The 22,118-nt window shown below is 43.7% G+C and overlaps 1 protein-coding gene and 1 pseudogene across 2 annotated transcripts in view; one reads left to right on the plus strand and one right to left on the minus strand.

The window, feature by feature from the left end:
* The window catches only part of LOC142892483 (NACHT, LRR and PYD domains-containing protein 12-like), a 380,988-nt gene that overhangs the window by 263,101 nt on the left and 95,769 nt on the right, over positions 1-22,118 (minus strand). Inside the window, exons 5-7 of one of the 2 annotated variants that reach the window (XM_076032679.1) lie at positions 21,868-22,032; positions 20,591-20,764; positions 19,366-19,539 (exon numbers count right to left, since the gene is read on the minus strand). In XM_076032679.1, coding sequence (XP_075888794.1) covers positions 19,366-19,539; positions 20,591-20,764; positions 21,868-22,032 — 513 coding nt within the window. Of the gene's footprint in view, positions 1-18,034; positions 18,477-19,365; positions 19,540-20,590; positions 20,765-21,867; positions 22,033-22,118 lie in introns of those variants that run through there. The other variant, XM_076032681.1, reaches the window with a different exon arrangement.
* On the plus strand, positions 12,591-15,143 carry LOC142892197 (C-C chemokine receptor type 3-like; annotated as a pseudogene).

Genomic DNA, 22,118 nt, shown 5'->3' on the forward strand with positions numbered 1-22,118 from the left:
CCAGACTCAGTGTAGGTCTGTAGGCCTCTTGGACCTTCATGTGAACCACTGCGTGTTGACTGGAGGTGACACATGGCTGACTGCTGTCCTCCTACCTGGACAATGCAATCTCACTTTCAATCTCACAGCCACTAAAAAACCTGATTGTGATTGAGAGGTCCTCAGCAGCCAATCACTGTTGGGAGTCCAGCCTTCAAACACTCCTCCTGAATCCACAGTCACATCTGTGAGCATCTGGAACTTTGGCCCTGATCCTCCACACCACACAACTTGGGATGACAGCGCCACCTACCTGGATCCTTTCAGCAGCCAGTCCATGTTCTGACCCGTTTCCACTGTAGCCTGTTGGCTCATCTGGACCGGAGTCTGGATCATCAGTGTCCAGGTTCATGGAATCTGTCAGAGTGCCGCCGTCCTGTGATGTAATGATAGAGAATCACTCTATTTATACTAATGTGCAGAACCACGAGAGTGTCATTTCTTCACTGCTGTCAGCAACAAGCATTTGGTGTCACACTGGTGTACAACACTTATGGGCTAATTAATAAGAAATGACATATTTATGAATGACCCGCAATGCCCAGATTGTTGCTGCTTATCTGCTGATATGAGCCGTCAACTGTTGCAATATAGAACCACGGGCAGGAAATTACAATTAGTGTAGAGTGTATTATAATTTAAAAGTTTACTAACGGTAGTTCTTTAAAGAATTTAGCAGGGATGGAACAGGCTAACGTGACGACGTCACTTGTAAAACAGAAGGAGCTCAACCTGCTGTCACGGTGAAAACTCCGTGTTACGTCCCGTCTCGGGGCAGCAGCAAAGGCTTCAGGGTGGGCCCAGGCCAAAATAATAAACCAAACTCCAACTAGCTCGCCTTAAGAACTAACTAAAGAAAGAAAGAGAAGCCAAATACAGAAAGGCTAACCTCCCTACATACTTAATAAACAGGAGAAAAGAGGGGACAAAGAAAATGGCAGCCCACCCCTACGGCTGCGTGCTCTAACACCATTTCAGAAGTGACTAACTGCAGACTTGGGAGCAGAGGAGGGACGACCGTCAGGCTGGCTCGACTGCTCCTCCTTCTCAGCCATGGCGCGTCCAATCAGCAGCCAACATCCAGGACCGCACCTGCAAGGCATCATCCACTCTCACACACACACACACAGACACAAACATAGAGGCACCTAGACCCACCCGTGGGTCATAACACCCCCTCCCTTAAGAACCAAACCCTATTAACATACCGACAAACAAAACTAAACAAGAAAACCCTCAGTTCCCCCGAAATAAGAATTTCGCAGCTAGTCCACATGTACACGTGATAATGCATCTGCCAACACAATATCAAGATCCCTAGATAGTAAGTTTGATAAATGGATAGAAATAGATAAGTTAGTTAAAGTTACACACGCTATATATATATATATATATACATATGTATATATATATATATATATATACATATATATATATATATATATATATATATATATATATATATATATATATATATATATATATATATATGTATACATATATATATGTATACATATGTACATTATATTTTTCTTTTATTATTAACCTCTTTCAATGAACTCCAAAACATACATGGTCAAAATTCATATTATTATTATGTTGTTGTTTTTTTTTTAATGCTCATACAAAACAAGAAAAGTGGAGGGAGAGTTGTCTAAATTGGGTTCAGTGAGTATCACATCCACTTGTAGTGCATTATTTCCAGCAGAAAGCTTCTGTTACTTTTCCGTTTGGTCGCGAACTCAACCGCAGCGATTGGTGGAGTGACGAGCACCCAGCACGTGACCTCTACGATGAGCTTCCTCTCACGGAAGTACCATAGGAGGACACGGATTAAATAGTATGGCTTGTCCACCAGAAGGCTGTACTATGGTGTACATAATATAAAACTTTGGCCCAGTTCTGCTTGTATTGCATTGTATTGGTTGGTGTTCCTGAAGTTTCATTTTTCATCCCTTTTTATTTTTTACATCCATGTTTGTGATGAAATAGTATTGTGAATCGCTAGCTCGCATTGCATGCTGGGAAAAAGTGTCACTCAAGGAAGTTTTGGCTTCGCTGACACGGTCCTGAAGGGAAGTGGGTTTTAGTGCACTGGAACGGGATGAATGTGTTTAATCAAGCAGTACAAACGTGATTAATTGTCTTAATACTTCACTTCGAATGGCCATATTGTTTAGGATTAGAATTAGATGACAACTTCTTCACAATATTTGCAACTATTCAATTTGACCAGCAGGTGTCAGTAGAAGACGAAATTTCATGTTGACTATTTCCTAATGGAAGTGCTCTCTTTACGTTGGATTTTTCTCATAATTATTTGAAGTGTAGGCCTGTATCTGCACACAATTTGGAATTCGTCCCAGCGCCCTGAGCTGTAAATTTGGACGGTGTAAAATGAAAATGGCCAGCTGCAGCAGAAAAGTGGACCCATATGTATATAAATATATATGTATATATGTATATATATATATATATATATATATATATATATATATATATATATATATATATATATATATATATATATATATATATATATATATATACATATATAAATATATATATATATATATATATATATATATATATATATATATATATATATATATATATATATATATATATATATATATATGTATATATATATATTTATATTTATAGTTTGGAGCTATCTAGTGTTTGAGACTAGATAGCGTTTAGTTTGGAGATAGTTTTGAGAGTTTAGGGAGAGAGTGAGGAGAGGAGAGGTGATAGGATGGAGCCCCCTGTCCTGTACATCAATGTCCATGTTACACAAGCATCTATGCCAGGGGTGCCCATTACGTCCATCGCTATCTACTGGTCAATTGCGAAGGGAGTTTGGGTCTATCGCATGGAGAGAGAGAGGGAGAGAGAGATCCGCGTCAATTACAGCAGGTAGAATCGTTCAGGCAGGATTAGAAAACACGGTGGATCTGGTTGATTTTGGTCATAATGTACGATGTGCTGGATTTTGTTCTTATATGTGCTGTGCTTTACAGTGAAACGTTAATGTGACGTATCGGCTTCGGCACCATTCAGATCAAATAAAGACCAGACAGGGACAGGAAAAAGAGTTTCGCTGTTGTTTTACACGCAAAACTAACGGTGTTGTCGCGTGAGCTTGCAATCCTGGCGTAAACTGACGGAGACGCCTCGCTCGGAAAATGCGCTTCAAAGTGCACACGCACTGCAGACGCGCCGGAGATCCTGGGAGATGCTGCTAGCAAAACGTCTGCGTCACACACACACGCACACCAATTATCCCTAACCTATGCGCTGGAAAACACAAAACCATACAGCAAAACATCTTAACGTAAGCACACTTTTATTGATAAAATCAAACATAGGCAGATATAACCTTAACAATTTTAAACCATGAGTTTTCTGTGCAATGATGAGCATAAATGCACATGGGAACATGTTGACCCATTTAATCCTCTTTCTTTCTTTATCATTGGACTACAAATATATTTCTGAATGAATATGTTTTCCTGTTTTATAGGAGGTGGATCTTTTTGACTTGCTCATTTTAAAAGTAGCTTGCATGTTGAAAAAGTGTGAGCACCCCTGATCTATGCCCTTTTCCAAGTCCCACAATCACTTTCACTGTCATCTGCCTGATTACACCCATGCCATTTTCAGAAAAAAATTGCACAAACAGAATACATTCAAAAAATGTATCATACATATAGTTATCAAGTCAAGTTATTTATTTATTGTCATTGTTGAACAAAGTTAACAACAAAATTTGTTTGGAGCATCCCCATAACCACTGGCATCAGTACCCATAAAAATAATCATAAATAAGCGAGAAAAACAAAACAAAAAAATATATATATATAATTTATGTACAGAAATTATTTGGTCATTCATTTTTTGCAATTCATAGTCATTCCCAACAGACATAACAGACACAAAAATTCAATGCATCACACGTGGTTCAGACACAGCTTGCCTGTGATTGTACATTTGGCCAGTAGGTGGTTTCGTGTGCACATGAAGCTTCGAACCAGTTGGCTCAAGTGGTTCAATGCCTCATGAGGCTTCACCTCACCATCACTAGTCGTGACACACAGCTTGCTGTTTGGCTCCACTTGTTGTAGTTCTGTCAGCCACCACTAGATGGAGCGCTCCTCTTCACTCTCCTCCTCATCCTCCCTCACCTCCACCTGTAGAGAGAAGAAGAGACAGCAGGAGTCAGGACTCAGGGTCCTTGAACGCATCATCACAGAGACGCTGACTGTTGATGGAGATGGTGGAGTGACTGGTGAGAAGAAGCAGACTCTCAGTCACATGTCTAGTGTGGAACATGTGAAGGTCATGTGACCATGGAGTGTTGGACTGATACTGAGGCCTGATGAAGATGAACTGATCAATAATTGGGTGGTGAACTGAGAGAAGAAGCAGTTTGGCAGCAGATGTTGGATGAATGAGGAGCAGCTGGACGTCACCATCCTCCTCTCACACTGTGACTGGGAACACTGGACCTCTGCTGTGGGATCAACTGGCTTTGGTGCTGGAACCATCATCCAATGGTTCCAAACCAGTACTGACCTCACACTCTCCAGTTGATAGTCTCTGCTGTGGACAAGATCCATTAGTGGCTTCACTCCTGAATCCTGCAGCTGGTTCCCATCCAGGTCCAGGTGTCTGAGGTGGGAGGGGTTGGACTTCAGAGCTGAGAGCAGCCAATCACAGCTGAGCTCTGACAAACTGCAGCACCACAACCTGAATAGAGAATAAATGATGAAGAGTTTATAATGATGGAGAGTTTTTCCAGGGTGTCATCACTCTGAAAATCAAAGTGAAATGTCCACTTCAGAATCTGCAATCTGCAAGCTGACCACTAGATGGGAGGATTTTACACACTGTACCTTTAAACCCAGTTTCATTGATTTCAATCACAAACCAGTGTCTGCAAATTGAATTTCCAACAGCAGTCAAGTGCAAATCATGACGACAACAACAAGAGTGATAGAAGTTGTCGAGTGAAGAGGGTGAACTGACCTCAGAGTCTCCAGTTTACAGTCTGGACTCTGCAGAAAACCACTCAGCTCCTTCACTGCTGAATCCTGCAGCAGGTTCTCACTCAGGTCCAGGTGTCTGAGGTGGGAGGGGTTGGACTTCGGAGCTGAGAGAGAACAGCCAATCACAGCTGAGCTTTGACAACCTGCAATACTCCAACCTGAATAGAGCATAAATGATGGAGAGTTTATAATGATGGAGAGTTTTTCCAGGGTGTCATCACTCTGAAAATCAAATTGAAATGTCGACTTTAGAATCTGCAACAACACTTATATCAGTAGACTCATCAAGTTGCAAGGCAAATTTCTTACTGATAGGGATCTTGTCCAAAACCACACTTTCGATGTCTGCAGACATCTCATTAATACGTCTGGAGATTGTGTTATCTGAGAGAGGGGCTTTGGCTATTTCTTTAGCCGCTTCGGGTCCGAGCGTCTCATTTACAATGGCTTTGCAGGCGGGAAGTATTAATTGCTCTGCCACAGTGTGGGACTTTTTTGATTTAGCCACAAGTTCAGCGTAGTGTTGCCACCCGTCCCGTTTTTCCCAGAATTGTTCTCTTTTTTCACCACCTGTCCCGGGAAAAATAAAATCTCTCCCGGGACACAATTTGTCCCGTTTTTAAGGGAAAATGACAAAACCTCATTTGATTTCTGCCTGTGGTCTACTCCCGTAAAATACGCGATTGTCCCGTACTTGGCAACTAAAAAACCTGTCCCGTAATGAACTGATACAGGACGCACTTCACTTTGTGTCCCGTATATTTCGGTGACCCCCCCCCCCCCCCCCACCCCAGTCGACAGACTTGAGACCCCCCCCCCCCAGGTCCCGGATTTGTAACTCTGGTAGGTGGCAACCCTAGTTCAGCGACGTGGTAGCTAGCTTTAAGGGCTCTCTCGTTTACTTTTGCGGTTTTTCTCATGAAAGTTGCCTGTTTCTCCGTGTGTTCACGCAGGCGAACAAAATACTCCACATTTTTCTTTTGAACTGAGGGCTGTTTCGTTTGGAGATGGCGTTTAAGCTTCCTTGGGACCATAGCACTGTTGGAGAGCTTTTCACCACATACCAAGCACAACGGAGTCGGTGCCGTTGCATCTCCGGTAAAAGTAAATCCAAATGAAAGATAGCTTTCATTGTATTGCCTCACGCCAGAAACTTTGCTCGACGTCACCGTCTTTGCCTCCACTCATACTAGGGCCTTCATCTGGGTCCGGATTTTGTCCAGGGTCCAGTTCAGAGTCAGCATTTTTCCTCTTCAAAAACTTATCCATCACTTTCAACCGTCGTCCCGCTATCCACAATCCACACACCTGTCGCTGCATCCATGCGTCACTAATTCGCTTGTCTCCAAGCGCAAGGCAATTAGCTACCTGCTGCTGCCACCTACTGGTATGGAAGAGTACTACATGATTACTCTGCCAGGCGCTAGACTGCACAGGCACACAAATGGGATAATTTCCCACGGCACACCTGACAATATCTCGCGGCACACAAACACTGGTTTACAGGAACGGGTGCGTATCAGAAAACGCTGGCAGTGTGTTTCCCGTGTCTTACTTCCGGTATAAAGTTCGCTTCAAAATTACAACAGAAATACTACCGAAAGATGCCAGTAGGTGGCAACGACGCTCTATAAATGCTTCTCTTAATGCAACAAATAAATGAAATGACTTTCATACTTACACCGACTGCTCTTAACCTATTTATTAAACAATTTAGACTTAAAGGTTTCTTTGTTGTTTCACCTTAACAGAACACTAATAATAATAATAATAATAATAATAATAATAATAATAATAATAATAATAATAATAATATTAAGAAATTGCCATTTACAAAACGTGCACATTTCTTTTAAACTTAAGTGTAGTTGTTTTCCATATCTATTGACGCAAATGACGTTAACCTTGCAATGAACGCAGCAACACTTGTACCTAATAACACTAATGATACAACAAATACACGTCAAAATGGTTGCAGTGAAAATGGACGCTTTTAATCATATATGTTTTGGCTCTTGCCAAGTAAAATTTCAGGAATTATGCTTTGTTTGTTTAGAATGTCGAATATGTATTCAGCGCTTTGTGATGAAGAGCTGGATGCCGTCATTGCAGAAATCCAACTCAGTCACCCAAACACAGGGTACAGAATGATGAGAGCATTCCTTCATGCCAGGGGATTACGAGTGCAAAGTAAGTTTGATATGAAGTTGATCCCCATATGAATGTATTCAGTAATCTGTATTGTGCATCAGTTTAACCGAAACAAACAAATATAATTAGCTTTATTTGTATAACGCTTTCCGTACAAAATGTAGCTAAAAGTGCTTACATGGATGATTAAAAAAAGAATGGCGGTATATTTAAAAAAAGAAAGGGGGGGTATTTAATAAATGAAATCATACCTTTTGTCAGCATTATCTGTGTTAACACGGATTTGTGCCTTTAATATTTTATATAGTTTGTCTTTCTTTTTTTTTTTGCTGTTGTTGTAGTTCAAAGAGTACGTGATTCCTTAAGAAGAATGGACCCAATTGGGACTGAAGTGCGAGCCTTGGCCAATCGCACACTAAGACGGAGGCAGTATTCTGTTCCTGCACCAAATGCAATGTGGCACATAGATGGAAACCACAAATTAATACGGTATTTTTCAAAACTGTTTTTAAATACTTGAACAAATGAAACATTGAGATTTTCTACCCACTCCAAATCTTTTCATCTTTGTACCATACCTTTTTTGTGTCAAATAAGCTGTGCATGAACCTTTTTCAATGAGCTATCTGATGCCTTATATATTTTAGATTTCTCTTTCCATCTTCTCTCCCTTTTTTACCAAAAGCTGGAGATTTGTCATTCACGGTGGAATAGATGGCTTTAGCCGTTTAATTGTTTATCTGTCTGCTGCAATAAACAACCGAGCATCCACAGTGTTGGAAACAGGGGCGGTCCTAAATTTTTTTCTTGGGGGGCAAGCTCGGGGCACAGACGGGTGGCACACCGGAATGATATTTGTTTTTTTTTTTTAAATGCCCTATGCCTTAGGTAATAATAAATGGTAGGCGGAGGTATGAATAATAGAACTATTTTATTTACCCAAATAATGCACAAAACAGTGTATCATCCAGCATTTAGTAATCTTATCTGACTGAGTAAAATGCTTTTTGTTTGTTTGAGTGGGTTGATCTGTGCTCCGGGAGAGTATACTCGTGTATCTAGTACTAGTAACCTAGTATTAGTTTCAGCAAGATAAACAAGTGTTTCATAGGTATCTATGTATCTTTGTTAACTTATAGAGATGGAAACCAACAACTGAGTTTAGTTATGAATGTTTTTTTTTTTAATTCATAACAGGTACAAAGTGCATACACATGAAAAATCCCTTTGTGAGAATTATATTCAAGTTACCAAAGTTTGACTTATATTACAAGTACACAGTTTATATGTATTATTTACAAACAGGATTATGACAGCTGAATACGCTTGTTTTGGTGTTGACTACCTGCAGAATGCTGAATTGCAGATGATGGGCCCTCAACCTCATCATTGGGAAAAGTTCCTGGGAAAAGTTGTATAAATTACTCATAATGTCAATACAAGTATAACATCAACTCAACTTTTAATACTTATTCAAATGTTATCGATTTTAAAGACACCCTGCTTCCTTTCTTGACATTGTGGACATATCCTATTCACTTCATTTAAGCGTCTTATGTTATAGGCCACTTGTCTATCCATTAGCTCATAAAACAACAACCACACTTCCATTCAGCACCAATAAAGAGCATTAAAATAGACATAAAGTAATAAAACAGAATGTAATTAGATTAAATTAATATTGCCCATTCCACAGTCCAGAACAAAGCAGAGGTGGTGTGCGACTTTGAGTGTGACTGATTCAGGATGCAGTGACTGTAGTGATGGTGAGGTGAAGCCTCATGTGGCATTGAACCACTTGAGCCAACTGGTTTGAGAAACGGTTCATTTCTCGAAGTTTCATGTGCACACGAAACCACCTACTGGCCAAATGTACAATCACAGGCAAGCTGTGTCTGAACCACGTGTGATGCATTGAATTTTTGTGTCTGTTATGTCTGTTGGGAATGACTATGAATTGCAAAAAATGAATGACCAAATAATTTCTGTACATGAATTATATATATATTTTTGTTTTGTTTTTCTCACTTATTTATGATTATTTTATCGGTACTGATGCCAGTGGTTATGGGGATGCTCCAAACAAATTTTGTTGTTAACTTTGTTCAACAATGACAATAAATAAATAACTTGACTTGATAACTATGTGTATGATACATTTTTTGAATGTATTCTGTTTGAGCAATTTTTTTCTGAAAATGGCATGGGTGTAATCAGGCAGATGACAGTGAAAGTGATAGTGGGACTTGGAAAAGGGCATAGATCAGGGGTGCTCACACTTTTTCAACATGCAAGCTACTTTTAAAATGAGCAAGTCAAAAAGATCCACCTCCTATAAAACAGGAAAAGTCATTCAGAAATATATTTGTAGTCCAATGATAAAGAAAGAAAGAGGATTAAATGGGTCAACATGTTCCCATGTGCATTTCTGCTCATCATTGTACAGAAAACTCATGGTTTAAAATTGTTTAGGTTATATCTGTTTGATTTTATCAATAAAAGTGTGCTTACGTTAAGATGTTTTGCTGTATAGTTTTGTGTTTTCCAGCGCATAGGTTAGGGATGAGCCAACAGGCCACAGTGGAAACGGGTCAGAACATGGGACTGGCTGCTGAAAGGATCCAGGTAGGTGGCGCTGTCATCCCAAGGTGTGTGGTGTGGAGGATCAGGGCCAAAGTTCCAGATGCTGACAGATGTGACTGTGGATTCAGGAGGAGTGTTTGAAGGCTGGACTCCCAACAGTGATTGGCTGCTGAGGACCTCTCAATCACAATCAGGTTTTTTAGTGGCTGTGAGATTGAAAGTGAGATTGCATTGTCCAGGTAGGAGGACAGCAGTCAGCCATGTTTCACCTCCAGTCAACACGCAGTGGTTCACATGAAGGTCCAAGAGGCCTACAGACCTACACTGAGTCTGGACGTGGCAGTACAGTTGGATCATTGTCTTTGTTGTGTTGTTTGGTCATTGTGATCCAATGTAATGTGAGAGAAGGACGAGTGCAGTTATATTGGAGTGAGTTATTTAGAGTGGAATAGAAGTTATAATGCAGAGTCTGTTTTTATGAAATGTTCTATCACCTGGCATCCATCCATCCATCCATCCATCCATCCATCCATCCATCTTCTACTGCCGTATCTGGAGTCAGGTCTTGGGGGCAGCAGCCTCAGCAGAGACCCCCAGACTTCCTTGGACCCAGTCACCTTCTCCAGCTCCTCCAGTGGGACCCCAAGGCTTCCCAGTCCAACCCAGAGACCTGGTCCCTCCAGCAGGGTCTCCTCCTGGTGGGACATGCCTGGAACACCTCCTCAGGGAGGCGTCCTAAACAAGACCCCGAGATGCTGGAACTCCTCCCTCTGAGGCAGGGCCTCCCCGCCGACCCAGAGAGGACAAACCACCTCATATCCAGCATTGATTTATCTGTTGGTGATTAATTATAATGTAACATTTATTTTATTTAAATTATATTTGAACTGAATTGGATTTGTTTGTAAAAGTGAGATTTATTTTCATTGATTCATGTGGTTTATGTTGAGACCTAGTGGAGAAGTGGGTATGGCCTACAGAAGGTTTGAGTACACAAGTTATTCAGATACGGAGAATCCCCATGGCAGGACTTCAGGAGATATATAATCAAAGTGTTAAAGCAGCAGAAATGAAACGTCAGTTGAGGTCAAGGTCACACAGGTCAGAGGTTGTGATGGCTTTTATTGTCAGAATATTGAATCATTGAAATATAATGTTTGAGCTAGTAACAAAGTTAGGATGATATAACATAATCACAAAAAATAAATGATCTGGTTTCCTTCTGATTCATTGACGTCCTTCTGAAATCTCCACACAAACATCTGGCAAGCATCAAAACCATGAATTATTTTGAGGGAAACTTCTTTTGTCTTACTTATGATTCAATAATGATTTGAGTTCCCATCACAGGTGTTGTGAATCACTTTATCTTTTCCACATGATTTCCTTATTTAAGATCATGAAGCAGAAATAAAGTCTCTTGAAAAGTATTTTTCACCTCCAAAATGAAGATGTTATAGAACTCTGAAGTGAGAGCAGAGCAGTGTGTTGTTGATGTGTGGAACCTTCATGCTGAGATGTTCCAGCCGTGGATGATGAGAGCAGAACCAGTGGTTGTGTTGCTGCTGCCTTCACTGAGCAGCTGCTCCAAGTCCTGCTTCTTCCACTGAGGATTCAGCTCCACCAGTGGCTTCTGGGACGTCTCTCCCAGTAACCACAGCAGCTTGTAGGGAGAAGCAGTCCGCCAGCCACCAGGCTCCACTGGGGTCAAAGGTCGTGCCAGCTTGCTGGTTAGCTCCACTGGTTGTAGTTCTGTCAACCACCACTAGATGGGGCTCTCCTCTTCACTCTCCTCCTCACTCCCCATCACAAAGGTCTCCCAGCTGCAGAGAGAAGAAGAGACAGCAACAGTCAGGACTCACCGTCCTTGAACGCATCATCACAGAGACGTTGACTGTTGATGGAGATGATGGAGTGACTGGTGAGAAGAAGCAGACTCTCAGTCACATGTCAAGTGTGGAACATATGAAGGTCATGTGACCATGGAGTGTTGGACTGATACTGAGGCCTGATGAAGATGAACTGATCAATAATTGAGTGGTGAACTGAGAGAAGAAGCAGTTTGGCAGCAGATGTTGGATGAATGAGGAGCAGTTGATCAATGTTGACATAGTTTTTCTATTGGTTGGAAATGTCTTGTTGGCAGGGCAGAAAGATCAACTCCCCAGTATGATACAACTGATGGTTGCATTGAACAAAACCAAACAAGCAAAAACTGGTCAAACAGTGCCCCTCAGTGGCAGAACTGGGAGCTGCGAGGACCAACATGTCATAGGAAGGTTTGAAGGTTCAAGGCCACATTTGAACACATTGTGTTTCTTATTGACATATTATAGAGTGACCTGTCTGAAATATCTGTCTGTTAATCAATGTGTTATTTTTTCAGCATGTGTTCATTTCTCTGTACAGTCTGCAGTAGAAGGTAGTTTTGACTCGAGGGCGCCCCCTGGCGGCTCTTTACAAAACTACAGTTGCCATCACTTGTTGGCAGTCCATGATGACGGTGAGAAAAATGTGATTTCCTCTTTGAAGAGCTGCACCTGTTTCTCCCTGACGTGATGAGACTGGACACTTGTTGAGGGCAGTGACGGCTGCTGGTCTTTCAAGGAGGGGAAGCTCATTTTCTGCCTGCGTCATAAAATCCATTTGTTTATTTATACGTAAATTATGCCATCAATGTCTTTCAATAAAAATGATCAGTGACCCTGTTGTAGCAGCTAGCTGCCTGCCTGCCACATCACACCAGTCTGTTGCACAAACTGTCCACTGCCTGGCCACATCTGGAGCACAAGCTAGAAATCAGCTTTGCACTTCCTGCTGCTGCACAGTGTTCTTCTCTCTGATCAGCCTTTCTCCGCCTCAGGCTGCAGCTGCACTGGTGAGTTCCAGCTGACATTATATCTTCATATATTCTTATTAACGGCTGACTGTGTATAATGGAGATACTGTTTATATATACAGTATGTATGCATTGTAGTTGTACCCATATTGTACTTATTTATACACAGCCTTGACAACATCTATTGTATTTATGGACCTATAATTATATAATTATCTCTGTTAAAGCTTTCGGGTTATATATATATGTATATATATATGTGTATATATATATATTAAGGGTGTCAAAGTTAACGCGTTAACTCAACGTCGCTTTATCGCCGAAATGTTTTTTTATCGCGCAATTAACGCACACAATGCTTTTTGAGCCTTTGGCCGCTCCGTAGATTGTGGAAACTGGAAATGAATTGACTCACAGCACACAGTCACACGCTTGCAGCCGGTGTACCGGCTTGTAAACACAACAAAAAAAACGAGCGCTTCCATTCGGCGCCCATGTTCATCAATGTAGTAGTTCACACCCGACGCGAACAGGCGCGCGGCTCCCCTCGCGGATCGCGCCATGCATTTAACGTCAGTTCACTGGACGTGGAAGCGAAGCGCCGAGCGCTTCCATTCGGCGCCCACGTTATTCAATGTGGTGGTTCACACTAGACGCAAACAGGCGCGCGGCTCGCGCCATGCAGTTGTCGCTTCGGCGTCTGCTCTATTTTGTGCGCGAGCCGTGAGCGATCCTCGTCAATAGTACAGGAAGTCGCTAAAAAAAACAACAACGAGAAAAGAAAATCCGGTGAATTTTCAAAATAAACTAATTTCAAAATAATATTTATATATATATATGTGTATATATATGTATGTATATATATATATATATATATATATATGTGTATATATATGTATGTATATATATATATATATATATATATATATATATATATATATATATATATTTATATATATATATATATATATATATATATATATATGTATATGTATCCACTGAGACTTACCGTCTGTAATGTGTCTTCCACAGGTCTGGTACAGGTCATGGACTACGAGGAGTACGACGACGAGTACTTGCTCTTCCAGCAGCTTCTCAACGACACCGCCAACACATCTGAGCCGGGTTACGTGGTCAGCGACCCGGTCCAGCTGTGTCCCAGGACCGGCGTCAACCACTTTGGCGCCAGGATCATCCCAGTCTTCTACTACGTCAACTTCCTGCTCAGCTACCTCGGCAACGGCTTGGTGCTCTTTGTCATCTACAAGTACGAGAAGCTCAACACCGCCACCAACATCTTCCTCCTGAACCTGGTCCTGTCCAATGTCCTCTTCACCTCCAGCCTCCCCTTCTGGGCCACCTACCACCTCTCGGAGTGGATCTTCGGCGAGGCGCTGTGCAAGCTGGTCAGCGGCGCCTACTCTGTTGGCTACCTTACTGTGGTGCACGCGGTCCCGGCCGCCAAGAGCAGGAGGAGGGCGAACGCCGTGGCGGGAACGCTGGCGGTCTGGCTGGTCAGCGTGGCGGCCAGCGCCAAGGAGTTTGTCCTGCAGACGGTGTGGGAGAGTCCGTTCGACGGGCTGATGTGCGAGGAGGCCGGGTACCCCGAGAGCACCGTGCTACCAGCAGTTCCTGCTCTTCTTCCTGCTCCCGCTCTTCATGGTGATGTACTGCTACACCGGCATCACCGTCCGCGTCCTGTCCACTCGGCTGAAGAACAAGTGCCGCACCGTCAAGCTCATCTTTGTCACCGTTTTCACCTTTTTCCTCTGCTGGACGTCCTACAATGTGATAGTCTTCCTGCGCGCCCTCGAGCTCTCCGGCCCCAGCCGGGGGGGGGCGGCTCATCGTGTGCCGCCTCGGAGGCCACGGACTATGCGCTGTACGTGACGCAGAACGTGGCCTACGTGTACTGTTGCGTCAGTCCCGTGTTTTACACGTTTGTGGGCAAGAAGTTCCAGAGCCACTTGAGAAAGCTGCTGGCCAGGAAGCTGCGGTGCCTCCACAAGCACATGAGCCTCAGCAGCCAGAGCAGCAGGACCACGTCCCAGAGGACCGCACACTCTGTCTACTAGTGCCCGTCTCACACACACACACACACACACACACACACACACACACACACACACAGCCAGTTGTTCCCACCGAGACAGTAAGCGCTGTATATCTAGAAAAACATACTAGCAGTTCATGGACTAAGTCTCAATCCAGGGTCTGCATCCTTGGAAGGAAGCCTCCATTGTCTGAAGGAAGCGTCCTCCGTCCGAAGGAAGCGTCCTCCGTCCGAAGGATGCGTCCTCCGTCTGAAGGAAGCGTCCTCTGTCTGAAGGAAGCGTCCTCCGTCTGAAGGAAGCGTCCTCCCAAGGACCCGGCCCAGAAGGACCGACCCAAACCCCGCCTCCCCGGTAACCTCACGGGACGGTCTAGCCTTGGGCGTACTTCCTGGTTGCGTCACCGCCGTTCCCTCCTGCTGGCCAACCCCGGAGTGTGGTTTTCATAGCATCAAGCTCACCATTGGTTGGTTGGTTGTTCAAATCAGTAAAAACCCTGCGTTAAAAACTGAAGATTTGATGTGAAATTTCAATACTTAAATTTATACACGGTGTCTTTGCCAGTAGATGGCGCTAATTTCAGCTGACCTCCCAGGATCCCAGGATGCTTTGCAGCAGCAGCACGCAAAGCATCCTGGGATACAGAAGGAGGTGAAGGATAGTAGTGGTGTAGCCTTGGTGCTAACAGTAGGGAGCATTTGGAGCGTCGTTCTGACTATTGGGAATTGGGAGGAGCCTTCAGCGCAGTGCGGTGACGCAACTTCCTTTCAAATTGCAGCCTTCCAAGGATGCAGCGCCTGAACTGAGACACAGCCATGGACTGCTGGTGACGTACGGGGTCACGTGACCCGTTCACTGACCAGTGAACATGGCGCGGGGATGTGTGTGAAAAGTACACAATTATTCTTTGGGTTTTGAACTCAACGGTTTGTTGTGTTGTGTAAACCTTGTCAGCAGTGAGTTGTATCAACTATTATCAACTACTACAAATAGATCAATAAATAAACACATTTTATGGACTGAAATGTGTTTTTCTGATGTGGGCTGTTTGTCCTGGTGTGTTTCCAGAGGAAGTCCTGGATCCTTGTGGCTGTAGGGGGAGTAGGAGGCTCAACGTTGGCCTTGACAAAGGACAGTAGTGACCTTGTCACTGCTGAGCTCCACTCAGTTTGTTCAAACACTGGGTTTGTTTTTACCTAACCCCGATGGAGCCTTGCTATGAGTGGAACTGTGACACACGAGAAGGCTTTACTAGACAGAGGGGGTGGGGGGTAGCGGAGCAGCAGCAGATGGATGCAGTGTTTTGGTGAGCCACCTCATAGGAGGAGACAATGTATCCTGGGATATCATGGAGAAAACGTGTTGCTGTAATGTCAATGGAACCAAGTCAGTGTCTGTGAAGCCCCACCAGGGTGTTGAGCTACTAGAACAGGGGTGACATGACAGACCTGCATCGAGTCGGCGGGCCACCGAAGTTATGTACACGGGGGGGGGGCAACTCCACTGGGACAGACCTCTACATCGCGGTCGAACGTGATATATGGATAGATGGCGGTCAAAACGCTATTTCGCCGGTGATAGATAGTGTGTGTTGAATACATACATTCGTCACTGTATTTTGATTTACCTTGTATGTATATCTATACTGTTGGAATCATATATTTAGTTTAGATAGTTGAATAGGTAGTTGAATAATATAATTAGTTTAGATGTTTGTTTATAATAACATGATTATTAATATAAAGCTGTTTAATCATTTGGCTGACCTACTCATAGAGAAAAGGCATTGTTGCAGGAGTCACACAAAGAGCTCAAGAAGGAACAAAGGGAAGAACATCCCTCACTAACGGGTGACCCTGGGGGAGCAGAGGGTGACCCTGGAGACCAGAGGGTGACCCTGGGGGACCAGTGGGTGACCAGAGGGTGACCCTGGGGGACCGGATCACCCTGGGGGAGCAGAGGGTGACCATGGGGGACCAGAGGATGGACAGAGAGCTAACTGACTTTGCGACCACCATAAGACTTTATAACCCGGTCATTTACAGGGGGGAGAACTCATGATCCATCGGAGGCAGGGGGGGGGAGGAGCCTGTGACCTCAGGTATGTTGTGCACTGTATTATTTCAACAGGTCACGCTGGAACCAATGATGGATCATTTGGCTCCCTGCCAAATAAGGACTTGTTTCCTGTTGCACTCAGTAATCAGAGACTTGGATCAAAGGCTGCCCCAACATCCAATGAGGCTTGGGTCTGGAGACCGGGCAGCCAGTCAGAAGAGGACAACACCTGGGAGTGTTTGCATGTTTTCTTTCTGTATAAAAGGACTGGGTCAAGGGACAGAGAGCAGTCAGACTTCATGCCCTGACAATACTTTGGTGTTGCTAGGGTTCTGAACTGGGCCCAGAGCTCTGTATAGTTGTACCCTCAATTGATTTCTTTACTAAAGACATGTTTAAATTGGCATTCTTCTCCTGTGACTCTTCATTCAACCAACACGCGGATCAGCAGCACGGCACAAGGAAATCTGATCCAACAATACATAGAGAGAGAGAGAGAGAGAGAGAGAGAATTTTGTGTATACAACATTAATACAAACAAAGTACCGTAAATACGCCAGGGATTGGCAGAAAAAAAAAAGATAACCTTAATCAACCGATGTAGTTTGGCCTAATAGAGTTGCCGTATGTGATGTCATTGGCAGTCGCCCACCGGACAGAGGCGACTGCCAATGACGTCACATACGGCAACTCTATTAGGACGGGGTTTGCCCATGTCTGTACTAGAACCACCCAGAACCACCAGGGTGTTTAGCTCTTAGAACCCCCTAGAACCTCCTAGAACCATCCAGAACCACCAGGGTGTTTAGCTCTTAGAACACCCTAGAAGCTCCTAGAACCATCCAGAACCACCCAGAACCTCCAGGGTGTTTAGCTCTTAGAACCCCCTAGAACAATCCAGAACCACCAGGGTGTTTAGCTCTTAGAACCCCCTAGAACCTCCTAGAACCATCCAGAACCACCAGGGTGTTTAGCTCTTAGAACACCCTAGAAGCTCCTAGAACCATCCAGAACCACCCAGAACCACCAGGGTGTTTAGCTCTTAGAACCCCCTAGAACAATCCAGGACCACCAGGGTGTTTAGCTCTTAGAACCCCCGAGAACAATCCAGAACCACCAGGGTGTTGAGCGCTTTATTGCAATGACTCTGCAAACACTGAGACACCTGAGTCAAATGATACAAGTGTTGGTGAAGATGCCACATTTCACAGCACATTGAAGCTACTAACATAGATCTACATACACATTAATCTACCTGAACATGCAAACACAAGCAGGTGGAGATTTAAAGATACTGCTCAAGAAAAAAGGTGCATTAAACATTGATGGACTTATATGGGTACGCATACAAATATATATTTATTAGTGCTGGGACTCCATTAAAGAAAATAATCTAATTAATTATGGTCTTTGTAATTGGTCAAACCTCTGACCTTTGACCTCTATCAGTCATGGTTGACCTCCAGTGCTCACGCAGTGCTTCACTGGAAGGCCAAGAACAATCCAAGAGTCCATATGTGGCACTGCAAGGTCCACCAGTGGCTTCTGGGACGTCTCTCCCAGTAACCACAGCAGCGTGTAGGGAGAAGCAGTCCGCCAGCCACCAGGCTCCACTGGGGTCAAAGGTCGTGACACGCAGTTCTGTCAGCCACCACTAGATGGAGCTCTCCTCTTCACTCTCCTCCTCATCCTCCCTCAATACCTCTCCCACCTGCAGAGAGAAGAAGAGACAGCAGGAGTCAGGACTCACAGTCCTTGAACGCATCATCACACAGACGTTGACTGTTGATGGAGATGATGGAGTGACTGGTGAGAAGAAGCAGACTCTCAGTCACATGTCAAGTGTGGAACATATGAAGGTCATGTGACCATGGAGTGTTGGACTGATACTGAGGCCTGATGAAGATGAACTGATCAATAATTGAGTGGTGAACTGAGAGAAGAAGCAGTTTGGCAGCAGATGTTGGATGAATGAGGAGCAGCTGGACGACACCATCCTCCTCTCACACTGTGACTGGGAACACTGGACCTCTGCTGTGGGATCAACTGGCTTTGGTGCTGGAACCATCATCCACTGCTTCCAAACCAGTACTGACCTCACAGTCTGCAGTTGATAGTCTCTGCTGTGGACAAGATCCATCAGTGGCTTCACTGATGAAGCCTTCAGGTTGTTCAACCTCAGGTCCAGCTCTCTGAGGTGGGAGGGGTTGGACTTCAGAGCTGAGAGCAGCCAATCACAACTGACCTCTGACAAACTGCAGTCAATCAACCTGAATAGAGAATAAATGATGGAGAGTTTATAATGATGGAGAGTTTTTCCAGGGTGTCATCACTCTGAAAATCAAAGTGAAATGTCCACTTCAGAATCTGACACTACAGAAAATGTCACCTTGAAATTAAATCCTCAGTCCAAAACTAATGTGTGTTGAAATGATGTTTGGTCACATGACCACTGATGAACAGAATGAAGTTTTCATATTTCTGGATGTCATTTTGATATGAATCAACCTTCAGTTCAATGTTTATTCAACATGTGTGATGAAGCGTGTTTGGTGCTGAAACCATCATCCACTGGTTCCAAACCAGTACTGACCTCAGAACCTCCAGTTTACAGTCTGGACTCTGCAGAAAACCACTCAGCACCTTCACTCCTGAATCCTGCAGCTGGTTCTCACTCAGGTCCAGGAGTCTGAGGTGGGAGGGGTTGGACTTCAGAGCTGAGAGCAGCCAATCACAGCTGAGCTCTGACAAACTGCACAACTCCAACCTGAAGAGAGAATAAATGATGGAGTGAGTGGAGTTTTCATCACTATATGAAATTAAAAATATGAATGTCTATAACACTGTAATGTCCATTAAACCAATCAGAAGCACAACAATAATACTGAAATAATGAATCACCACAATAAAATATTTTATATCAACCTGTTTAGTCATGTGACCACTGATCAGCTGTTAACAATGTTGGAATTCATTGATTCATTTTGCCTCAAAGGTTCAGTGTGTAAAATCAGTGCAGATTTATTGCTGAAAGCTTCATATACAACCGTCAATATAGTTTGAAGTCTTTGATTAGTAGAAAATAAAAGTCCTCTGCTTTTCCTGCCATTAGAATGCTTCTTTCTAGAAACAGACAGAAGGTCAAAGGTCGTGGCCATCTTGCACCGCCATGTTTGTAGGCGGCTGGTTGGGAAGATGAGTTTGAGAGACAGTTTCATATTGATGGTTGGAGGCTGGAATCCTCTAATAAAGCAAGTGCTGAGAACAAATGGTTATTAAGTGACTGAAATGCAGTGGAATCTTTTCTGCATCTTGCTCATCAATACTGAACTGACTGAGATGATAGAACCTGCATTGACCCTTGACCTTCTGCTGAGTCCAGCTGGATCTATCTACAGTATCTAAGTGCTCATACAGGTGGCTAATGCTAGCGCTAGCTGAAAATCATGCTAGCACTGGACTGTCTGCTGTGACTATGACTGATTGTGATGCTAATAGATGGTTGTAATATTTGTGTTGATGGAACTTTATCATTATACAGAGAACTAGACACCTTTGCTGTCAACCACATCCTTTATGATGCTGGAAGGCCACCGTAGTTCACTGGCAAGAAGGGGAGAGGGAGCGTCAGCAAGTAAGCACTGCAATCTGATGGCACTAGATGGCAGGATTTTACATACTGGACCTTCAAACCCAGTTTCACTCATTTCAAACACAAACCAGTGACTGGAAATTGAATTTCCAACAGCAGTGAAGTGAAAATCATGACAACAATAACAAGAGTGATAGAAGTTGTAAAGTGAAGAGGGTGAACTGACCTCAGAGTCTCCAGTTTACAGTCTGGACTCTGCAGAAAACCACTCAGCACCTTCACTCCTGAATCCTGCAGCTGGTTGTCACTCAGGTCCAGGTGTCTGAGGTGGGAGGGGTTGGACTTCAGAGCTGAGAGCAGCCAATCACAGCTGAGCTCTGACAACCTGCACCTCTCCAACCTGAATGTAGAATAAATGATGGAGAGTTTATAATGATGGAGAGTTTTTCCAGGGTGTCATCACTCTGAACATCAAAGTGAAATGTGGACTTCAGAATCTGACACGACAGAAACAGAGAGGGAGGGAGAGAGGGCGAGTGAGTGAGCGATGCAATCTGAAATCTGACCATTAGATTGCAGTATTTTACACACTGGACCTTTAAACCCAGTTTCACTCATTTCAAACACAAACCAGTGACTGCAAATTGAATTTCCAACAGCAGTGAAGTGAAAATCATGACAACAATAACAAGAGTGATAGAAGTTGTAGAGTGAAGAGGGTGAACTGACCTCAGAGTCTCCAGTTTACATTCTGGACTCTGCAGAAAACCACTCAGCTCCTTCACTCCTGAATCCTGGAGCTGGTTCTGACTCAGGTCCAGGAGTCTGAGGTGGGAGGGGTTGGACTTCAGAGCTGAGAGCAGCCAATCACAGCTGAGCTCTGACAAACTGCACCTCTCCAACCTGAATAAAGAATGAATATTTGATTCCTTCCATGGTGTAAATGTCATATTCAGAGTCATTCCTCCCTGTTGATGATCCAGATGTGCGGCTGTTGGGATCACTGAGTCATTCCCTCAAAGGAGTCATTGTGCCAGTGTGTTGTCAACACAATAACAACAGCAGTGTGTCAGTCAGTGTGCAGCCAATCAGCAGTGAAGATGGAAAATAATCAGTGAGTCCTTTGTGTGCTTGTGGCTGTTTTCAGTCATCAGAGTCTCGTTACAAGTCAAACACATTCAAAGGACAAGATGAAGAAATACTGCTGCACTATTAATCTGCCTCTAATATTTCTTCACAGGATCTTCTGCTCAGTCATGTGACCTTCATCACCAATCAACAACTTCCATTGAGCTCTCAAGTGACTGGAGACATTTTCCACACTTTCTTCCACCATCCAAAGTCTTTTCTGGCTGCAGATTGTTGACATGAAAATATCAACAACATCCACTTTGTCTAGATGAGTCTTTAATATCTGCTTCAAAGTCTTCACACTGAGCAGCGTTACACACCAGTTGTCATCTGCTGACACACACTGTCCACCAGTAGAAAGCAGGAACTGACCTGAGAACTTCCAGTCTGCAGTTTGGACTCTGCAGTCCAGCACAGAGCAGCTTCACTCCAGGATCCTTCAGGATTGTCCAGCTCAGGTCCAGCAGTGTGAGGTGGGAGGGGCTGGACTGCAGAGCTGAAGACACCACTGCACAGTGAAGATCTGAGAGTTGAACACTGAATGAAGGAGAGCAGAATGAGAAGTTGCTGCTTCCATCATCATCATCATCATCATCATCATCATCATTACCATCATCATCACC

This window comes from Nelusetta ayraudi, unplaced genomic scaffold, assembly GCF_046127955.1.
Source record: "Nelusetta ayraudi isolate G7.1 ecotype Tasmania unplaced genomic scaffold, CSIRO-AGI_Nayr_v1 ptg000034l, whole genome shotgun sequence".
Lineage (NCBI taxonomy): Eukaryota > Metazoa > Chordata > Actinopteri > Tetraodontiformes > Monacanthidae > Nelusetta > Nelusetta ayraudi.